This window comes from Chrysemys picta, chromosome 7, assembly GCF_011386835.1.
Source record: "Chrysemys picta bellii isolate R12L10 chromosome 7, ASM1138683v2, whole genome shotgun sequence".
NCBI lineage: Eukaryota > Metazoa > Chordata > Testudines > Emydidae > Chrysemys > Chrysemys picta.
Window position 1 is genome coordinate 37,031,135 of NC_088797.1, and position 23,565 is coordinate 37,054,699.

General features: G+C 41.9%; 1 protein-coding gene across 16 annotated transcripts in view; it reads left to right on the forward strand.

Moving 5' to 3' along the window:
• Positions 1–23,565, forward strand: part of IQSEC1 (IQ motif and Sec7 domain ArfGEF 1) — a 683,881-nt gene that overhangs the window by 364,113 nt on the left and 296,203 nt on the right. For 3 of the 16 annotated variants that reach the window (XM_065551205.1, XM_065551199.1, XM_065551209.1), the window contains exon 1: positions 22,937–23,140. The exons of 9 other annotated variants lie outside the window; for them this stretch is intronic. In XM_065551205.1, coding sequence (XP_065407277.1) covers positions 23,118–23,140 — 23 coding nt within the window. In that variant the 5' untranslated portion in view covers positions 22,937–23,117. Of the gene's footprint in view, positions 1–22,659; positions 23,141–23,565 lie in introns of those variants that run through there. 4 more of the 16 variants (XM_065551196.1, XM_065551208.1, XM_008165511.4 and 1 more) reach the window with 4 other exon arrangements.

A 23,565-nucleotide genomic window follows, 5' to 3' on the forward strand; every position in this document is an offset into this window, starting at 1 on the left:
CCAAGCTGCATGGTGCAGCTCCGGCCAGAGCTCCAGAGTGGGGCCGAGCTACGTGGTGCGACCCTGACCCAGCGCCCCGGCTGGAGCAGGGCCAAGCCATGTGGTGCGGTCCCGACCTAGCACACCAACCAGCGCACCAGAGCGGGGCCGAGCCGCATGGTGCGGCTCACAGGCCGGCTTAAAGTGGCTCAGCCCGCGGGCCATGCCTTAGGAGGTTGAGGGCAGTAGGGAGCACATTGAGCTCTTCTAAATGCCTCTGCATAAATGGGGGAAATCAGGTTACTAAAGCAGGGGTTCTCAAAGTCGGTCCACTGCTTGTTCAGGGAAAGCCCCTGGTGGGTCAGGCCGGTTTGTTTACCTGCCGCGTCCGCAGGTTCGGCTGATTGCGGTTCCCACTGGCCGCTCCAGGCCAATGGGGGCGGCGGGAAGTGGCAGCCAGCACATCCCTCAGTCCGTGCCGCTTCCCGCCGCCCCCATTGGCCTGGAATGGCGAACCGCAGCCAGTGGGAGCCGCGATCAGCTGAACCTGCGGACACGGCAGGTAAACAAACCGGCCCGGCCCGGCCCGCCAGGGGCTTTCCCTGAACAAGCGGTGGACTGACTTTGAGAACCACTGTACTACTGTACTGAAATACTAATATTGAACCCTCAGTTTTGCATATTTGGGGCCTACCTAAGTGTAAAGAGGAACCAATTTTAATACTTATACACTTGAGAGAATGGATTTCCACAAGTGATCCCTTTTGATTTGAGAGGACATATATAAAAAGCCTTTAAGAAACATGGCTAAAGCCACAAACAGTGGAGAAACAATAATTCTCTACCATTCAAAGCTCAGGCATAAAGACTGCCTGTATTTAAAAGCTGCACAGAAAAGAAACACACTCTGGAAAAATTATAATGTGCTAGGTAGTTGCATGATGTGGTGCCAACTACTTGGGCAAAAAGATGTCCCTTTAGAACGATAAAGGCAGATCAGAATGCATTCTATTGTACCCAGTCAAACTGAAGATATAATATTAACAGAAAATATATCTTTTGGGGAACTAGATAGCTACAGAAAAATCTTTTGGATGAATTAAACAGGGAAGGAGCAGCAGCTTATGAGTAAATCATAGATGTTTTATTTGACAAACTACTGTATTATATTGTTTTAAATTCTAAAATTGTCCAAGACTTCAGGAATTTTAAATAGGACATTCTTGGTCACAAAATTGAGTGCATGATGGCGCATGTTTTGAAATATATTCATTGCATCCTGTGTTAGTAACATTTGAGAGCTGAGTCATGATTTAAGCTCCAAAAGGGCTTAATGAAGAATGGCAAACTTAAATATTGGTGTAAGCATTGGACTTCTTAAAATGTGCTTCCCAAAATAATTTTCAATGTCTTGTTCTAAAAACCTCAAAATGGTGGATATCCTGCATTTGCCCTGACCCTGCAAGCACATTTATGAAGTCTAGTAGGTGTGCAAGAGTTTGCAAGATCTAGCTATTTTATTCATTCTTTAGTATGATTATTCAGTTGATCAGTGATGACTTATCTTCTGAGAGGATATTATGGATGCCTTGTCATTTGTGATAAGTGGGTGGTACCTTTATTGCATGCTATTTATTTTATATACAATGTTTTATTCTGTATATTGATTTTTCATGCTGTACTGTCTTTGATAATAAGTTGATCTATTAGTCAATGCCTGGCAATTCCTTGCATTCTATAGTTATCTTGTTTAGTTTACATCAGGCCTATACACAAATATTTCCCATTCCTGTTGTTTAATCATTTTATGGCAGAAATTTTATATAGGGCCTGCTCCCATTGAAGTCACTGGCAAAACTCTTATTGAGTTAAATTGGAGTATAAATGGATCGTAAATACACATTAAACTCTGCATTGGAGGATAGCTTTTTCAAAATTCTTTAATGATTCTAAAATACCCAGACATATATGTGTAATCTCCAATGCATCATGGTCATCTCGTGGTTTCTTGCTGGCTTTCCTTAAAGATGAGCTAAAATGCTTAAAAAATATATATAAATGCAAAACATGTGTAAGCAAAGTCAGGATGAGCTCTACCCTGACATCTGGTGATGAATTGTGGCGAGTTGTAGAAAAGAACTTCAGGGGCTGATCTTGTTTCCCACCCCGCCTAGCCTGAGCCCATGGTAGACCAAATGGTCACTTTGACTGCTGTGGGATCCCCAGTTTCTCTGTTATTGGGGCAGGAAGAATAAAGTGTTGTTACCCTGATTATGTGAATCAAGGGCAGTAGAACTGTACTTGGCATTTTATGATGGAGGGACTCTCCATCAGCTAAGTAGCACTCACTAGACAAGAGACATGGGTTCCAAAACCCAGTGAATGGAGAGAGGCTGGGGATAGGTATTTGTACCTGATGGCATGGGTCTCTTTTGAGGGCCTGAAACACCAATTGCACCTCCTCCTCTCTCCACTGTGGAATATCAGAGCTAATCTTGATTCTATTAGGAGTCTAGTTACAGGCTGCTGAGCTGAATTCACCTTGGGCCAATGTACTAGCACTGGGGCTCCCCCTACTACAAGCTGAAATCACTGAGTGCTGTGTTAAGTAGTGGGGGCCTGAAGATATATGGCTGAGCAGCTGGTGGAGCAGAGCTGCTGGCGGAGCGGCTCATGGGATGGCTGGTGGAGCAGAGCGGTCGATGGAGCGGCTCACGGGACGGCTGGTGGAGCAGAGCGGCCAGCGGAGCGGTGCAGTTGGTGGGATGGCTGGTGGAGCAGAGCAGCTGGCTGGAGCGGCTCACGGGACAGCTGGTGGAATGGAGCAGCTGGCAGAGTGGCTCATGGTGAAGGCTGCAGCAGAACCCCATGGAGAGGTGGCGCAGTCAGCCTTGGACCATGTAAGGTGCCCCTTAACACCCCTGCGGGGGGGAGGGGCATTTCCACCCAGGCTGGGAGGTAAAACTCTGCAGATAAACATTTGAACTCTGGGGCTGCACCGACCAGGGACAGAGACTTTGGGTTGTTGGACTTTTGGGTGATTTTTGGGGGGTTGCTGGACTTAAGACCCTGAGGGGAAAAGGACACTGCCAAACTTACTTTAGGGGTTGGTCTTTTGCTCATGGTCTGTGTTACGTATGAATCCTGTTTGTGGTGTTTCCCCAACATAATGCCGCATTGTTTCCCTCCTTTATTAAAAGGATTTTGCTACACTCAGACTCCGTGCTTGCGAGAGGGGAAGTATTGCCTCTTAGAGGCGCCCGGGGGCGTGGTATGTAATTGTCTGGGTGGGGGCTCGAGCCGGTTTTGCATTGTGTTATTGAAACGGAACCCCTAGATACTGAACCCGACCCTTGTTGCTGCCAACTCAGACGGGCAGAAGGGTTACACATGATTAAGATTTTCAAACACTGAGTTTGAGAGTTGCTCTGCCTGCTATAGTCTGAGTATTTGCACTCTATGTTGATTGAGCATGGGACCCGGAGAGATGAAATTCACCTTCCCAATCCCAGGGACAAGCCTCAGCCCTTTAGCTTTACTCCAAGTTATGGGTTGGGATAGCAGCCTCAGCACCAATTGCATGGGTGACTGGGCCCACATAAATTCAGATTCCTGGGCCACGCCCTGAGGACCATCCCAGGCTCACCTTCAAAGTGACTATCTGTGCTGACCTTGGAGATACTGTCATGGAGACCAGTTCTGTGGCAGATGGGGGATTTGCAGGTCACCTGGCCAACACCCCGCCACTCATTCAGGTCTTTACTGCAGTGGGGCATTGTGCTGGCTCTTCATGCTAAGGGTGAATTTGCCTCTAAGAAACCATATGCGTAGCCTTAAAATTACAAATAAATGTAAGGAACGCCACACTCTCCCCTAGTCCACATCTGCCAAGTCCCCAAATACCTACTGCTCACGGCTACACAAGGAACCCCCAAATACCTGCTGCTCACTGGCATGCAAGGAACCCCTCATAGCTGGACTGCCTGTTGTTCAGGGGTGCAGCTCTGCAGAACTCTTCCTCCTCAAACCTGCCATTGCCATCCCCATATACAATCAAACAATACCAGGTCAGCTGCCAGGGGCCCCTCAGCACCAATAAGGTGAGGGCAATTTTTGTTTCCCCTCAGTGACTCAGAATCTTAAACCATATTTTAAAATTACTTAGACACCATTTCAGTTTCCCTTTAAGTCTAGTAATCACAATCATGTTGTGGATGTCTATTATAATCTGCATTTAAGTTTGTTACTTACATTTCATGTTTACACCACTGATTATTGTATAGCTACTGTTCTATATTTATAATCACTCATGTGGGGGGCGGGGAGGGGAGAAAGAGGGTATATGGTATTTGCGTGTGTATACAGACATTTCCCGGGTTATGCAAACCAGACTTATGCAAACCCGCACTTATGGGAAAAGTCCGTATGCTTTTTTTTTTTTTTTTTTTGCATAATTGTCGGGTATACATTCCTGACTTACTCAAAATTTGACTTATGCGGAACGCCTTGCGTAAGTCGGGGAGCGTCTGTACACACTTATCTGCAAAAATCCTGGAAGTTGAAGCTCGACAAATACAGGCTGAAAATAAGGAATAAATTTTTGACAGTGAGGGGAATTAACCATTGGAACAATTTACCAAGGGCTGTGGTGGATTCTCCATCACTGACAATATCTAAATCAAGATGGGATGTTTTTCTAAAAGATCTGCTGTAGGAATTATTTTGGAGAAGTTCTATGGCCTGTATTATCCAGGGGATCAGGCTATCTGATCACAATGATCCCTTCTGGCCTTGGAACCTTTGACTCTATGAAATTTCCTGATGTAAGTTGTCTTCAGTTATATTTATTTACATTAATATAAATCAGTGAATTCCTGGAGAAGCTGGGTTACATTCCAGGTGCAAATATTCTATCTGGTGCATTAAGTAAAATCAAGTCTAATAAACTAGAATCACAAGATTTATCGTTAGTCTGGTTGCTGGTGTAATTGCATGGAAAAAATCTGCAATTTTAAATTGTCTGAAAATGTTTATATCTCGCTGAATTTTTACTAGACCAGTTAAGGACAAAATGTTGGAAAATAATTGACCAAATTAACAATAAGAAATCCCAATTATATCTAGTTTATAAATTTTTATGGAGGGAAAGAAGATACATGATGCTTTATAAGACGATCCAATAGCTGGAAGTTGAAATCAGCCACATTTAAGCTGAAAATAAGATGCACATTTTTAACAATGAGGATAATTAACAAAAGGTGCAGTAAATGCACCATCACTGAACATCTTTAAATCAGGATTGAATGTCCTTCTAAAAGAGATGCTCTGGTTCATCCACTAGATACAGTAATCACTGGGTACATGACCTATGGCCTGTGTCACGCCAGAGGTCAGATTAGTTGATCATAGCATTCCCTTTGGCCTTTAAAGTCTATGAAAATAGAAACTGATCATACAGACCATTTCCAAATATTAATGTACACACAGCACTCTGTAACACAGTGCAATATAACAACCGCTGTGGTTATAAAAATATGTTTGTTTCTTTTTTTGTATCTGTCAAATAGTATGTCATGTTGTCCATTAGTTTGAGATTATGAAGTAAAACACTTTATGGTAACAAGGATGCTGCTTATGGAGCCCAGGAGATCTGCAGCCCAGAAGATCTGCAGCCTTTGACCATGCTTTAGCCACAAATTCTCAGCCTACACTTATTCCTCAGTCTGTGCTTCTTAGGCCATGTCTACAATTGCCAGGGATCAACACAGCAGGGGTCAATTTAGCAGGTCTAGTGAAGACCCACTAAATTGACCACAGAGCACTCTCCGGTCAACTCCAGTACTCGACCGGAATGAGAGGAGTAAGCAGGGTCGGCTCCAGCTTTTTTGCTGCCCCAAGCGGCGGGGAAAAAAAAAACAGAAAAACCCGATTGAGCTGCCACTGAAGTGCTGCTGAAGAGGAAGCCAGGGAGTGAAGGACCTGCCACCGAATTGCCGCTGAAGACTAAAGTGGGCCGATTGAGCTGCCGCCAAAGTGCCGACTATGATGACCCAGACTTGCCGCCCCAGCAACAGATGAACTGCCACCCCTTTCTATTGGCCGCCCCAGGCACCTGCTTCCTTCGCTGGTGCCTGGAGCCGGCCCTGGGAGTAAGCAGCGCAGTGTAGACACCGCAGTAAGTCGACCTAAGATACACTGACTCCAGCTACGTTATTCACATAGATGGAATAGCGTAATTTAGGTCGACTTATCCTGGTAATGTAGACAAGGCCTTTTAGCTATTCTGCCCCATTGCAGCCTGCTCAACAAAGAGGGGCATGCAGCAGAAATCCTGCACAGTGGAGTATGCAGCTATTAAATTCCTCCCTTCCATTCAGAGGATGAGGGAACATATCCGCTTGAGGAAGAAAATCATTTGTGTTTATTCTGAATAATTAACAAGATAATAAATGTATTTAAATTCAGAACAATCAGCAATTAAAACCAAATCCTAATTCTGAAGAAATGTCATCACTTTACAAATGCCTGTTACAGTGTAATTCATTAGACATATATTAGTTTGTTAGTGAGGACAGCAGCTGTGCCCTGATGTCATGAGGCACAAACCAACAGCTTAGGCCAAAATACTGTACTGAGTCCTTTTCAATATCTGTTTCCAGGCTGTATTCCAAATATTCCTTCTGCTGCAGCTTATAGTTTGCGTATCTGAAATGTTTCAGTCTCAGAATGTTCCTGCCTGTTTTGATCTCTAGTTCAGGTCTGTTCTGTTCCACCTTCAAAACATACTCTTTTTAAAGACTTCCACCTATATTGGTTCTCTCGTTAAAGCATCATTTTGGGTCTTCCAGAGTGGTATGTGCCTAGAGTAGTGTCCTTTGCAAGCTGGAGTAAAGAGCTGCACTTTAGAAAGGGGTAATTCAGTCACAGTGCAGCCTCTTGAACAATTAGAATTCTTTTCAGTCTAGGAAATAAAAACAGAATTATTAAAATAGGAAACATGAACCATGATCCATATTGTCAAAATAAAACCTTGAGGCCCACAATTGAGACCTATCTGCCTAGAAGCTTGGCTTAAAAGGATCCATAAGATTGGGATAGAAGGCTATAAGGACAACTCATGTTTTTGGATGTATAGTGCATGGGATAGGAAACGTAGGGTAGTGGTGGTTGGAGACTCTCTGCTGAGGGGGACGGAGGCGCCCATCTGTCTCCCTGACATTTCATCTCGGGAGGTATGCTGCCTGCCGGGAGCCCATATCTGAAATGTTACGGAGGCATTGTCGAGGATTATCCAGCCCTCTGACTACTACCCCATGCTACTCATCCATGTGGGCACACATGATACTGCGCGGTGTGACACTGAGCAGATCAAGAGTGACTACAGGGATCTGGGAGTACGGGTGAAGGAGTTTGGAGCGCAGGTGGTATTCTCTTCAATTCTTCCTGTCAAAGGTAGGGGCCCGGGCAGAGACAGATGCATCATGGAAGTGAATGCCTGGCTGCGAAGATGGTGTCGCCGGGAGGGCTTTGGCTTCCTCGACCACAGGATGTTTTTCGAGGAAGGACTGCTAGGCAGAGATGGCGTTCACCTTTCGAGGAGGGGAAAGACCCTATTTGGACACAGACTGGCTAACCTAGTGAGGAGGGCTTTAAACTAGGTTTGACGGGGACAGGTGAGCAAAGCCCACAGGTAAGTGGGGAACATGGAGACCTGGGAGATGGGTCGAAAACGAGAGGGAGTGTGGGCTATATTGACAGAGAAAAAGGAGGGTCAGGACAAAACTGGGAGGCAAGATCAAACCAGTATCTTAGATGCCTATATACAAATGCAAGAAGTATGGGTAATAAGCAGGAAGAACTGGAAGTGCTAATAAATAAATACAACTATGACATTGTTGGCATCACTGAAACTTGGTGGGATAATACACATGATTGGAATGTTGGTGTGGATGGGTACAGCTTGCTCAGGAAGGATAGACAGGGGGAAAAGGGAGGAGGGGTTGCCTTATATATTAAAAATGTACACACTTGGACTGAGGTGGAGATGGACATAGGAGATGGAAGTGTTGAGAGTCTCTGAGTTAGGCTAAAAGGGGTAAAAAACAAGGGTGATGTCATGCTAGGAGTCTACTACAAGCCACCTAACCAGATGGAAGAGGTGGATGAGGCTTTTTTTAAACAACTAACAAAATCATCCAAAGCCCAAGATTTGGTGGTGATGGGGGACTTCAACTATCCAAATATATGTTGGGAAAATAACACAGCGGGGCACAGACTATCCAACAAGTTCTTGGATTGCATTGCAGACAACTTTTTATTTCAGAAGGTTGAAAAGGCTACTGGGGGGAAGCTGTTCTAGACTTGATTTTAACAAATAGGGAGGAACTCGTTGAGAATTTGAAAGTAGAAGGCAGCTTGGGTGAAAGTGATCATGAAATCATAGAGTTTGCAATTCTAAGGAAGGGTAGAAGGGAGAACAGCAAAATAGAGACAATGGATTTCAGGAAGGCGGATTTTGGTAAGCTCAGAGAGCTGATAGGTAAGGTCCCATGGGAATCAAGACTGAGGGGAAAAACAACTGAGGAGAGTTGGCAGTTTTTCAAAGGGACACTATTAAGGGCCCAAAAGCAAGCTATTCCGCTGGTCAGGAAAGATAGAAAATGTGGCAAAAGACCACCTTGGCTTAACCACGAGATCTTGCATGATCTAAAAAATAAAAAGGAGTCATATAAAAAATGGAAACTAGGACAGATTACAAAGGATGAATATAGGCAAACAACACAGGAATGCAGGGGCAAGATTAGAAAGGCAAAGGCACAAAATGAGCTCAAACTAGCTACAGGAATAAAGGGAAACAAGAAGACTTTTTATCAATACATTAGAAGCAAGAGGAAGACCAAAGACAGGGTAGGCCCACTGCTCAGTGAAGAGGGAGAAACAGTAACAGGAAACTTGGAAATGGCAGAGATGCTTAATGACTTCTTTGTTTCGGTCTTCACCGAGAAGTCTGAAGGAATGCCTAACATAGTGAATGCTAATGGGAAGGGGGTAGGTTTAGCAGATAAAATAAAAAAAGAACAAGTTAAAAATTACTTAGAAAAGTTAGATGCCTGCAAGTCACCAGGGCCTGATGAAATGCATCCTAGAATACTCAAGGAGCTAATAGAGGAGGTATCTGAGCCTCTAGCTATTATCGTTGGAAAATCATGGGAGACGGGAGAGATTCCAGAAGACTGGAAAAGGGCAAATATAGTGCCCATCTATAAAAAGGGAAATAAAAACAACCCAGGAAACTACAGACCAGTTAGTTTAACTTCTGTGCCAGGGAAGATAATGGAGCAAGTAATTAAGGAAATCATCTGCAAACACTTGGAAGGTGGTAAGGTGATAGGGAATAGCCAGCATGGATGTGTAAAGAACAAATCGTGACAAACCAATCTGATAGCTTTCTTTGATAGGATAACGAATCTTGTGGATAAGGGAGAAGCTGTGGATGTGGTATACCTAGACTTTAGTAAGGCATTTGATATGGTCTCGCATTATATTCTTATCGATAAACTAGGCAAATACAATTTAGATGGGGCTACTATAAGGTGGGTGCATAACTGGCTGGATAACCGTACTCAGAGAGTTGTTATTAATGGTTCCCAATCCTGCTGGAAAGGCATAACAAGTGGGGTTCCGCAGGGGTCTGTTTTGGGACCGGCTCTATTCAATATCTTCATTAATGACTTAGATATTGGCATAGAAAGTACGCTTATTAAGTTTGTGTATGATACCAAACTGGGAGGGATTGCAACTGCTTTGGAGGACAGGGTCATAATTCAAAATGATCTGGACAAATTGGAGAAATGGTCTGAGTTAAACAGGATGAAGTTTAACAAAGACAAATGCAAAGTGCTCCACTTAGGAAGAAAAAATCAGTTTCACACATACAGAATGGGAAGAGACTGTCTGGGAAGGAGTACGGCAGAAAGGGATCTAGGGGTTATAGTGGACCACAAGCTAAATATGAGTCAACAGTGTGATGCTGTTGCAAAAAAAGCAAACATGATTCTGGGATGTATTAACAGGTGTGTTGTGAGCAAGACACGAGAAGTCATTCTTCCGCTCTGCTCTGTGCTGGTTAGGCCTCAGCTGGAGTATTGTGTCCAGTTCTGGGCAACGCATTTCAAGAAAGATGTGGAGAAATTGGAGCGGGTCCAGAGAAGAGCAAGAAGAATGATTAAAGGTCTTGAGAACATGACCTATGAAGGAAGGCTGAAAGAATTGGGTTTGTTTAGTTTGGAAAAGAGAAGACTGAGAGGGGACATGATAGCAGTTTTCAGGTATCTAAAAGGGTGTCATAAGGAGAAAACTTGTTCACCTTAGCCTCTAAGGATAGAACAAGAAGCAATGGGCTTAAACTGCAGCAAGGGAGGTCTAGGTTGGACATTAGGAAAAAGTTCCTAACTGTCAGGGTGATTAAACACTGGAATAAATTGCCTATGGAGGTTGTGGAATCTCCATCTCTGGAGATATTTAAGAGTAGGTTAGATAAATGTCTATCAGGGATGGTCTAGACAGTATTTGGTCCTGCCATGCGGGCAGGGTCTGGACTCAATGACCTCTTGAGGTCCCTTCCAGTCCTAGAATCTATGAATCTATGTTTTAAAGCAGTTGTTCTCAATTTGGGGATTATGACTCTCGAGGAAGTTTTCACCAGCAGTTTATGGGGGATTCAGGTGCTGGCTCTCATTTTCAGTCTCTGGTCTTCAGAAGCTGATTTGCTGAACTGCTTCAGGGATAAGAAAATCTGGAATAACGAGTTACTTTATACGAGGAACCTTAGCATCTTAAGAATTGGTACAACATATGCTGGGATGAATCTGAGGGTGAGAACTTATAGGTGTTTGTATGAGGGGTTGTAGTACCAGATTTTCTATGGTCGGGTTTTCAAGGGCACAGCACCCACAATTGGGGCCAGAATTGCGGAAGTGCTCAGCAAACGGCAGTTCCCATTTTTACACTTATGGTCTGATTTTCAAAAGAGCTCAGCTCTCAAAATGCTCTTTTGAAAATCAGGGCACCTATTGTGATACCTAAATGCTGTTTTGACAATCTGGCCTATAACATGTAGCAGCTTAGGACTCCGTTCCTATGGCATTCAAATAATTTTGCTGAAAAAATTCTAGTAAGTTGGAAATGTAACAGTTTTGTCTTAGCAAAATTCCTGGTAGCTGAAATATGTTTTAATAAAAGCACTGGTCACATAGGGCTTGATCCTGAGAGGTGCTGAACACCTTCATCTCCCACTGACCTCATTGGGAGATGCAGGTGCTCTCAGGATCAGGACCACAGTAATTACATGGGATCCAGTATACAGTGCCATATAATGTAGTGAATTAATTTTAAAAAATAACCTTCCTTTAGAAATATATAACCATATAACCGTAAAAGCTAACTTTCTAATTGTCAGACTATTGCTGGTGGATTGAAGAGCCTATTGAACTAGCCTGTGTAAATGCTGCCTATTGTTACTGCACTTTTCTTTTAAAATATTAGTTACTGGAAGCATCAGTTTCTCTGCCACAGAACATGGAAGTTCTGGCAATTACATATGAATTGATTTTCAAGTGATGGTCTGGGATAGGGAACACAGAGCATGGCGGTGCTATTTAGTGTTTTTTATATATATAATGACTATGATGAAATGATGAATAGTTAGACTAGATGATTGCTAAAGTTTTCTTCCTAGTAAAGCATTCTTTCATTGTATTTCTGAATATTTAAGATGGAACCTTTTTCAATTATCAGTGGAGAACATTCTGCAGTTAATTTAAATATCAACATAGCCCTAGTAAATTGACCATAGGTGGCTTTAGAACAGCTCATAAGAAATCTGGGGGAGTTTATTCTGAATATAATCATACATAGGGTATAATTCACTTGCATATGGTTACAAAAATAACAGCAGGCAATGCATTTGAACGCAACATGTGTAATACCATACCCTTCATCAACACAAATTGCTGCCTATAAAGCTGCATTAAATTGGAACGTAGCAGCCAACTTTCTAATTGTTAGACTGTGGCTTGTGGATTACAATAGTACAATATTAGGATCTCCAGGAATTTCACCTTTGAAATGTTGCTATTAAATCCCTTTTAGACTCTGGGTATGACCTGGAAAGAACAGCTCCTTTTAAAATACACACGTTGCTTTACAGTTAGGGTATCATCGAATTGTGGGACAAGGAGGCAGAAACAAGTTAGATGCTGTTAACAGCAGGTCCCCTAAAATGCAGTGAGAGGTTTCGTGCAGACTGATCCTTTGCAAACTCCATGCCTCTTCTTGCTCTTCAACAGATATCAGTCTAAATCACAAACAAATAACACTGGACTAGAAGTACATACCAAACTGTAAGTGGCCCAGTCAATCAACTTAAGCATGCGTGAATTGTAAAACTCCTGACTTGCCTAGGTGGGGGATGGAGATGCTACCTGTGTTGCAGGAATCCTGATAGCCAGGGTAGGATTCCTCACAGCAAGCTCCTCTGGGGCTAAATCCTGAAACACATATTCAGATAAAGCAGGTGTTTTGGGCAAGGACATCAGACCCCAGAGCAGAAAAAACTGTGTACCTCCCACCTTGCTGCCAATACGGGTGACAGCAGCATATAGTATATGCCAGTTGTGAAGGGGTGAATCCCCTTGAGCCTGGAAACCATTTTATGCTGCATTGTGGTGCACAGGCTGGCATGTCAGTTGGCTGCTATTCTTGGAATGCTCAGGTGCCATAGAGGAATACATATAAAACAATACAAAAATAGGAAACGTAATACCTAGAAAAATAAAACATTTTAAATCCTTGCCTTAAAATACAGCAATGAACCAACAGTGAGGTTTACAAGACGAAAACAACAATTCTGCCAAGAGCCATCATAATGGGAGAAAGCTCATACAGTAGTTTGCACATGGAGTAGTACGGAACTAAACAGTGACAGAATGGAGATTCCTCTGTGTGTGTGTGTGTGTGTGTGTGTGTTCAAATAAATAAAACAACATAATGAAGGTCTTTGATTGTCAGGCAGGAGGCTTTAAATTGATTTATTAAAATAAAATCTATTCTATGAAGGCGCTTACATGTGTTGTTTGTGAGAAACAGAACTGCAAAAGATCCAGATGAACTGAAATATTGTTAAGTGATGGTGGCTTGGAAAGGCAAGCTCCTGGCAGGCTGTATCCATCCAAGAAAGAATCAGAGCATGGACTTATGTTTTGACTGGGCTGGTAGTTAAACACATGAGTTCCCAATTCGGGAAAGTACCTAAGCACATGCTTAAGTGATTTGCTGAATTAAGGCCTGAGTTGTTTAACGAATAGCACAATATGGACTTTTAATAGTAGAATCACTATGTTGATGGAAAGGTAAGTCACTGTGAACAATAATGCCCAGATTTCATACCACAGCAACAGGAGTGATATGCACAGTGTACTGTGCCACAACTCAGGAGTCGTGATCGTCTATCATTGCAATAGTAGCGAGTTAATATTTTGCAGAGGAGTTGCACTGATTCTGAGGAAGACATTAAAATAATGTTATGTGGTATTTTATCCTTTATTCTCCATTGCAACCATTACTTTTTTTTTATGGCTACTGTGAGAAGAGAGTAGATGTAGTATAGTTATAAACATTGTAATACATTTAGTAATGGTCTGTGAAATAGTTCATTTTGTGTCATGAAATTTTAGGCCAAAATTTTCTAAAAATGACTAGTGATATTGGCTGCCTCAGTTTGAGGATGACCAGTTTGAGACCCCTTCCAATACTTGATTTTCAGGTAGTGCTGAATACTTGTCCTCTGAAATTCAGGCCCTTTCAAGGTGTCTCAAGCTGGACACCTAAAATCAGTAGCTATTTTTGAAAATGTAGATTCTAATGTGTGGTTAGTGTAAGGTTTTTATATACAGTATAATTATTAAATCAGTACTCTGTCCTCTCAATGTCTTAGGATGTGCTTGTCCTGCACAAAGCCAGTTGAGTAATCCTATCAATTATAGTACTTATGACATGGAAATTAATTGCTTCCCTTTCTAAGTTCATAGCCCTTGACATGAAAGAGTTAACTGCTCTTGTTTCTCCTGTGATGATTTAGCAACAGGTGCATTAAACCTTAAGTCATTTCCAGTAGCAGTAAAACAGAAGGAATAGAGCAGGAAAAGTGTTTAATAAAAATAATCATTTATGGGATTTCATCCGCCAATGTAAACAATCAGAATATAATGTTGTTAATAATTTTCAAGTATGTAATAGGTTACAGAACTCACCCCAGTGGGCTAATAGCATGTGAGTAAAATGGTCAGCTATTTGTTTTATAATATAGTAATGACATTCTGTGAATCAGAGTGAATAGAGTAATTTGTCAAACTGACAAGTTGTGGTTTTAAACCACCCCTCCTCTGGGGTATTCCACTGCAACCCTCTATTTTATTATTTATAAGGATGTTAACATTTACAAAATATGTTTAGACAGAACAAGGATGCAGGACATTGTCTTGAACAAATTGTGCTTGTAGTCCATAATTATTTCTCTGATGTAGCGGAAATATTTATCTCCAGAGCACAGTGTTTAGAGAACATGCTTAATGTGCAGAATTATTAATTAGCACTTGAAATTGCAAACTAATCTTTTGGGCAATGAAAATCATAACAAGTAGTAAAATATTTCCCAGACCACGCTTTTAACTTTTAAAAGGTAAAATTTGCAAAAGAAAACTCAGAATTGGGAAATCATGGAAACTAAGGGACAGATTCTGAGCATCACCATCATAAATTTTTCTTTGAGAGGTTTGTACAGATACCCATCACTATAGTATCTATGTAACTTTATTGAAGCCCATAGAATTTCTCCTGATTTACACCAGTATAAATGAAAGTGCTCTCCTACTGGTTTTTGAATGTTACAATTTTTGATATCTGATTTGTGTCCATTTATTCTTTTGCGTAGAGACTGTCTGGTTTGGCCGATGTACATGGCAGAGGGCATTGCTGGCACATGATGGCATATATCACATTAGTAGATGTGCAGGTGAATGAGCCCTTGATGGTGTGGTTGATGTGGTTGGGTCCTATGATGGTGTCCCGTGAATAGATATGCGGACAGAGTTGGTAACAGGGTTTGTTGCAGGGGTTGGTTCCTGGGTTAGTTTTTCTGTTGTGTGATGTGTAGTTGCTGGTAAGTATTTGCTTCAGGTTGGGGGGCTGTTTGTAAGCGAGGACTGGCCTGTCTCCCAAGGTCTGTGAGAAACCAGTAGGAGAACACTTCAATCTCCCTGGACACTCAATAACAGACTTAAAAGTCACCATTCTTCAACAAAAAAATTAAGAAATAGACTTCAACAAGAAACTGCAGAACTGAAATTAATTTGCAAACTTGACACCATCAAATTAGGCCTGAATAAAGACTGGGAGTGGCTGGGTCACTACAAAAAATAATTTTCCCTCTGTTGATACTCACCTTGTCAACTGCTGGGAATGGGCCACATCCACTTTGATTGAATTGGCTTCGTTAGCACTACAAAAAGTAATTCTCCCTCTGTTGATATTCACTCCTTCTTGTCAACTGTTGGGAATGGGCCACATCCACCCTAATTGAATTGGCCTCGCTAGCACTTACCACTTGGTAAGGCAACTCCCATTTTTTCATGTGCTGTATATTTATACCTGCCTACTGTATTTTCCACTCCATGCATCTGATGAAGTGGGTTATATCCTACGAAAGCTTATGCCCAAATAAATTTGTTAGTCTCTAAGGTGCCACAAGGACTCCCCGTTGTTTTTATTGATACAGACTAACACGGCTACCCCTCTGAAACCTGTCACTTGTCTTTGTTTGTGGAAATTTACTAGCCTAAGATGGAGTCCAGGGTCACATGAGCATATCACATGTCCTTACATGGCTTGATGACTCACAGGGTGTAGCCATTGCCCATATTCTTGCTGAGTCATCCTCACATCCATAGAAAGATCTATTTGGGCAAATGAGTTTCTTCTATGGCCCGTTGTCTGTGTCCTTGATGTGCCATCAATACATAGCAGTCTGTCCTTAATGTAAATTTTACCTGGTGGGCATTACCCAGGAATACAATACATATGTATGAAGTCAGTACATAGCCAGTATTCATAACATCAGAAACAAAATGCTACATGCATATAAACAGGATAATCATTCTTAGCAAATCATAATTTTTCCATTGGCACCATACATGAAATACTTTGTATGAGATTTGTTGTAATTGTTTAACCATGGCAATATCAATGATGTAAATGGTCATTGTAACGGGACGGGACTCACTACCATGGCGCCTCTTGCTGGCCGTCCTGGGAATTAGCTCTTGTTTTGCCAGAGCATCCTCGTCTAGTGGTGTCTCGCCTGTCATCACTCTCGCCTCCACCTCTACGACCCAGGTCGCTCCCCAGACCACAGCATCCTCTTCTGGATACAGCCTTCCGGCTGTGCCCCACTTGGTTCTCTCCCCCCTTCCGGAGTACCCAACAGTTCTCAGTCCAGCCACTTGCTTCAGTGGTAAACTGCAGTCTCTGGTCTAGCCACTCGCCTCAGTGGCAAACTGCAGTCCATGCACTGGCCACTCCCCTTGGTGGCAAGTGTGGGGGCAAAAGGGGTGGAGACTCGGACCCAGGCCCACCCGCTATGCTGGGTCCCAGCCCAGGGACCCTATAGCCAGCAGCCATGTACTGCCCCTCCTCCTACTCCACCTTCTGTTTCCCTGGGCCACTTCCTCACAGCCCTAGCACCTTCTCCACCTATGTATCAGGGCCTCAGTCTGGAGCTCCCTCTTGCTCCCCTGACCCTGCCCCTCTCAAACCCTCCTACAGGGTAGCCAGTCTTCCTCCCTTGGCCTCCAGGGAGAGACTGCCTCTGTTCTGCTCAGCAGCCCTTCTTATATGGGCCAGCCTGGCCCTGATTGGCTGCTCCACTAAGCCTTCTCCCTATTGGCTGGCTCAATAAGCCCTCTTCTAATAGGCTGGGTTCTGCGCAGCCTCCCCAAGGCTACTTTAACCCTTCAGCCACCCCAACACAGTCATATTCAACCATTCAGCATCACACCAAGACATTGTAAATAATAAACAAATGATGCCACACAAAGCAATAATTTACATTGTAAGGAGTCTGCAGAATTAGACCCATTGTGTGACATGTTGGCCCCATTGAAGTCAATGTCAGCTTTTCCATAGACTTCAATGGAATCAGGATTTCACTTGCATTGTTACTTTTAGATTGTAAACTGATTCGGACAGTATCGTTGTCATCTTTTATGCCTGTCTAACCAATGACTGCATGGCGAGGCCCTCTGTCCCCCTCTATCGGCAGCTAGACCAGCTAGAGATTGGTGAGCCTGCCACAGTCTTGGTTAAGTCTTTTAGCTCATGCAGTAGAGGCTCATGCGTTATGCTCCAGAGGTCCCAGGTTTAATCCTGACCACCAATTACTGGGGTCTGCCGGCGTTACATCTGTACCTCTCCCAGCACATTTTAGGCAATGGTTCCATATAAATAGTAATACTAGGGCCTACATTATGCATGAGGTCAGACCAGTTGAAATGTTAAGGAAAACTACCAAGAAACTTTTCCAAATTTTGTCAGGCTGCCTATATTTTGTATATGAAAGGGAGAAGAGAAGCTTTGGACCTAGATTGCTTGATAGTGACATCTTTCTTTAACTGTTATTGAGAATGTTCTTTAAAATATTTGAATTGAAATAGCATTGCATTTACTTGGGTGAGATGCAACGATGCACAGATTATCCTAACTTCATTCACTACACCAAATCCACAGTCATGTCAAGGGAGAAAATTGGGATGGTACATGGGCAATGTATTGCAGGAATAAACTTGCATTGGCCCCGATTCAGTAAGCACATGATTAACATGAAACATGTGAGTAGTCCCATTGACTTCAGTGAATCAGCAAGGGCTAGTTTTTGGTTCTTAGATACAAAGATACTTAGGCATTGCAATGGCACTGAACTATGGGATATTCTGGAGTGAACATCTCTCAGTCTCTCCTTTTGAAACTTCCACTGTGTACAAATAATTAAATATAAGAAAGTGAGAATGACTTTATAGTCCACTGGGTAGGGCGCTCATCTGAGAGATGCAATACTCAAGTTCAAATCCCATCTCCACCTCAGGCAGAGTGGGGGAAATGAACTTGGGTCTCCAACATCCTAGATGTGTATCCTCAGCACTGGGCTAACGGTTATAAGGGAGGCCACCTCCTCCTCCCACTCCTGCCATTTTGTGTGAGTTTAGGTGTGCTCAGAGCATGGCTACTGGATCAGGCTCTGCAAGCAAGATAGACAGGACAAAACTAGTTGAGGATCCTCCTGGGATTTAGGAGTGAGAGTGGCCCCCGGGCCTCTAGACTGAAGCAGTTGTGCATGTGCTCACTAGGAGAAACATAGGCACCTAGGAGACTTTAACGGTAGAAACTTAGGTGCCCAGGGATTGTAGGTGCCTATTGGGTTAGATGGCAGTTGAGCGGAATCTCAGTGGTACCTAAACGTTGGACTTAGGTGCCCTCAGGAGCAGTTAGGTGCCTAAGTCCTTTTGTGGATCTAGCCCCAAATGTTTTGCTGAATTGGGGGCAGGTCAATTTTTCCAGCTGTTTTTTTGGGGGAAAACCAAACACTCAAGCCAAACAAGAAAAGGCCATGTAAGCAACTAAGTGGTACAAAAGTGTAGGAGCAGGATTTTATAATGTCCCATAAGAATTAATGTATGATTTTATTTCATCCTGTTAGCCACCCTTTTTGAATAGCAGAAAGGAATGACAGACCAGAACAATCCGTATGACTGATTATGGTCACCCTTTTGTTTTAGGATAAGTTATAATGTCTATTATGGTTTCCTATATGTATTATTAGGCACTCTAGTTAAATATACATTTCTTTGTTTTAAGGTTTTAGTAAGTAAGAGACAGGACCTTGTATTGTATCTATGTTAAGGAGATTAGAGGAATGTTGAGGGCCTGAAGCTCCAGTGTGAATTGTTTTAGTTATAAGATTTAGCAAGGCTTGATTTACAGTGTATTCTGCTAAATATACAATACTGCTGTCTGTATACCTTTGAAGGTTTCTGTAAGAGATTGTTTGTGTGAATGAGAAATGCATGCATCAGGAAAAGATAAGGTATGAAAACCACCACAAATGTCCAGATGGTCAAGAAGAAGTGAGAGACTTGGAAAGACCAGGAGACAATCAGAAAACATCCATTGTATCACATGCTAAACATGTTAGCAGCATTGACAACCTCAGAGGTGAGGCAGGCACCCCCAAAGGCGAGACAACAAATAGGAGATAACGATGGGAAGCTGGACAATAACCATCAAATGATAACACCACTTAAGGACTAGCGATTACAGGATGACATTGCAAAATGCATGGACTCAAATGGGAATTTATAACTATAAAGCTGGGGTGCTTTGCCATGGAACTCTGGGTTCAGTCCTGCAAAGCCTCGGAGCATCGGATCGCGACTGACAAGAGCCCAGCTCCACACTCGTGCTCAATCTAACTGGCCATTAGATTGACTCGAGCCACAACAGACTGGTAACTATAAACATCACTTCAGGACTCTCTGTGTGTGTGTGAGTGTGTGTGACTGAAAAGCATATGCTAACTGTTGTATTTTCGATAAATGCTGCGTATTTGCCTTCCTCTATAAAGTTCCTGTGTGCTTTGTATGAGCATAACAAAAGTAGTATGCTTTAAAAATTGACAGACAGACACAGAGAATTTGAACATTTTACGTTTTTCTGAATTGGGGGGTGATGGTGTGCCTATGTTCTGTTTTGACATGTGCATGGGTGGTCTCTCTGGCCACCATATTGCAAACAAATATTGTACAATTAGTGGCTTCAAATATTGGTAGCTAGAGTCTTGTAAAACCTATATTCCATATCCAGGTGGTATCCATGATAACACAGCAAGGAATCACTGATAAATAAACCAGGAAAGCTTCCATCACATATAGAGACCACTCTGAAGGCAAATTTAGTAATCTTTGAGCTAGCTGGCACACTTGGGATCCTAATTTAAGCAGTGGGTAAGAGAATGAACCAATGCTGTTGTTGAGTCCAGTACGTGTACAGCACTTGAGAGTCTTCTGACAGCATTAGATTTAGTGAAAGCCAGATAAAGCATCTCATTGCTTAATCATGTTGCTTTTACTTGCTAATTTGGCATTGCAGCCTGCATTACTTGTTGGACTGTTTTAAAAATTGTTTTAGTACTTGTGAAAAAGTGACAGACAACGATCATGATTGGTTAATCCACAGGACTAGTAGAGCAGGGAGTTACCCAGCCAATTCAATTCACTCTTGGCTTGAAGTGACTACCATACCAGGTGCATTGTTTTAGATATGAGAGTACTGTTAATTCTTCATGTTCATTTCATCTTTGCCCCCAGATTATCAAAAACCTTTTTGGAAACAACTTGAGATGGTTTTTCATAAATTTATTTGCTTTGGTATCAACATGTAATTAATCAGAAATAGAACCTATGCTTCTACTCCTTCATTTTTCTGCTATAAAACTTCCATTTTATTCTGCTCCTTCATAATAAATGCGTATCAGTTAAGGGCAAATGATGGCAAAATGTTGGTATAGTCACAAAAATACCAGATACTAAACTAATTCATAATATTAGAATCTCCGAGAAAGAGAGAATAAAGAAAGAAAATATTTAATTTTACTTTGCCCTCGGTGTTGATTCATTATAATGTAGTATAATGTAGTATAGAATCATAGAATCATAGAATATCAGGGTTGGAAGGGACCTCAGGAGGTCATCTAGTCCAACCCCCTGCTCAAAGCAGGACCAATCCCTTGAATGAAAAGGCTTTATTGGATGGAATCCTGATTATTTGTAGAGTATAATATATATGTACTTATAGGCCACATTCAATATATTTACAATCATTCAATATCCATTTTAATCCATCTTACTTTGTGTGAAAGTCATGCAACTTGCATGACTTGCAGAACTGAAGTCTGTCAGATTGCTTGCATGTATAAGAGTTGCAGGCTCCAACTCTTGGGCCCCGGCAATCTGTCAGCATGGATTGCAATGCAGGATCAGAGTCTACATTTGATGCAACAAAGAGTCCTGTGCACCTTATAGACTAACAGATGTATTGGAGCATAAGCTTTCATGGGTGAATATCCACTTCATCAGACGTTTGATGTGTATCTCTCCTAAAGTTGATTCTACAGAATACTATCACTGTAGTATCTGAGCATAAAAACTAAGTTTTATAAATAACCATAAAATGTCTTTTAATTTTGTTAACATTAACAGAAAATAAAATTATGAAACACACAATGTATCTGTAAAACAAGATCCTAACCTTAATGCTCAACCTAGCATGAAGGTACAGGAAAGAATTGACAAGAACTAAGTCAGATAAATAAACCCTCTGCTTTAAACTTACCTGATTCATAGTAACTAGCTGATGGTATTCCCACATGGACTATCCTGCAACCCATAACACTCTGCACTATGCTAATCAGAAACTGATCAAGAACATCCTCTTTTGAGAAAGATTCCTGCTTCAACAATTTTTCATTTCCAAAAATTATGAAATTTAGCAGCAGCTACCTGGCCTCAAGCATCTCTGTTGCCTGTTGAACTTAACCAGTATTGCTGTGATAAGGAGAATTTGGCTAACGACCTTCTCACTGTCTTAGTCTGCTGTAATATTTCCAGGCTGTGGAACAGTCTTGAACCAATCACTGGATGACAGCTGATGAGCTGCCCTCATTAGACTGTCCTCAGATATATTTAACTTAATAATATGAACAGATGGCTATTATAGTGATTCATCAACCGAGGGAGCCAGCTTGGCTATTGTCATTATGTGAGAACTAAGTGTCTAGCTCTAAAAATGGGGTGAGGGTTGTCGTTTGGATACTTGGTAGACACTGAACAAATTGTAAGAAGGTTCAGTGACTCATCAGGTCTCTAAATTCAGGTCATTGCTCTGGGGAAGAGGCAGTGTTGGTCCTGTTTGTACAGAGAAAGTACAACATCAAGTTTATGCAAAATCTGCACTGGTGTGATGGAAAAAATTTGTTCAGTAGCAGCAGCATTTCTCACTCTGTGCCACCACTATTAGTACAAATGACGGCAAGTCACTGGGAGGAACTTCAAAGAGGAAAAGATCATGTTTAATTAATAGCTCATCTGTAATTTTCTGTATGAAAAAACTTTGTTTAGCTGTCATCTGCCATGAGAACATTTTAACAGCACACGTCTGACTGAAGAGCAAGCAAGATGCCTAATTTACATAGTATACCTGTATTAACGTATGTTGTCAGCTGAACTGTGGAGTTCATATATTAACAAACTATTCTCGGTCAAAGGACCAGTTCATGCATTTATTTCTTCATTTTGGAATAATAAATACTCAGTCTGGAAGAATAGTCTGTTGTTGAACCAAGAGCCTAAAACTAATCCTGTGTTTCTGTTCATGTTTCCCCAGCTTGTTGATTAGCCTTGCTGCCTTATCAGTTCATATCATAGTATGTGACTATAAATTGACTTTGCAGTGAAGAGGGAATACGGTTTGCCTCCACAGATGCTGCTGTTACCATGGAGATAAAAGGACCAATGCCCTTTTTCTGATTTGGACTGTACTACAGTGTTCATAGAGAGATGGTGTATGCTAAAACTACATCATTTGCTCCTGAAATATCAAGCTGAATAACACATAAGGAAGCATTTTTTTAAATGTTGTAGATGAATAACACATGGAGGTTTTCACTGGAAGCAGCAAGAAAAGATTGTGAAAACAGCACTAGTGGTTCATATATATTTGCTAATCCTTCTCCTTGGGAAGAACCTTTTGGCTTTGCAAAATATAACCCCTTACAGCCTGTGGGTTCATCTGATGCAGTGTTTGATGCTGGTTACATCACAAGCTCACTTTGCTGTGTTATTCTTCCGTGGTCAAGCTTGAATGAGCATGCAAAGGCAGTGAATGTAATTTTTTTTTGCTTGTTACAAGAGTGACCTGTTCTACTTCCAATTGCTCAAAACGAGAGGGGGAAAAACAAACCCACAACACATTTGAGGATGGCTTGCAGAAGGTGTTATTTGTGAGTACATTTTCCTTTTTCATCTGTCCTCTGGTCTCTGACATCTGGATTAAGGATTCCAGACTTTTTGAGACAGAAATATGAGTAGTGATCAGTTTCTTTCAATGAACCATTTTTTGGGTGTTATCTCTTTGGCAGATTACTGATGTGCGTTTTAGAATGGTACAGACAAGGGATGCTTGTAGAGCAGCAGAAATAAAAGTAATCCAGCGTATTTTTATAAAACACCTATTCAGAAGTTAGCAGTGTGAGAAAAATTAGATATTTTGAACAGAAAGGAAGGAGCGCAGAATTCTCAGAATAGGTCTATCACAGGAATTGAAATATATCTTCCATCTTGTTTTAATGCTTTGTTCTATTAAAACGTACAGTGTCATTTAAATAAACTACTTATTCTAGGAAATGGTGTACCATCTTAGACAATG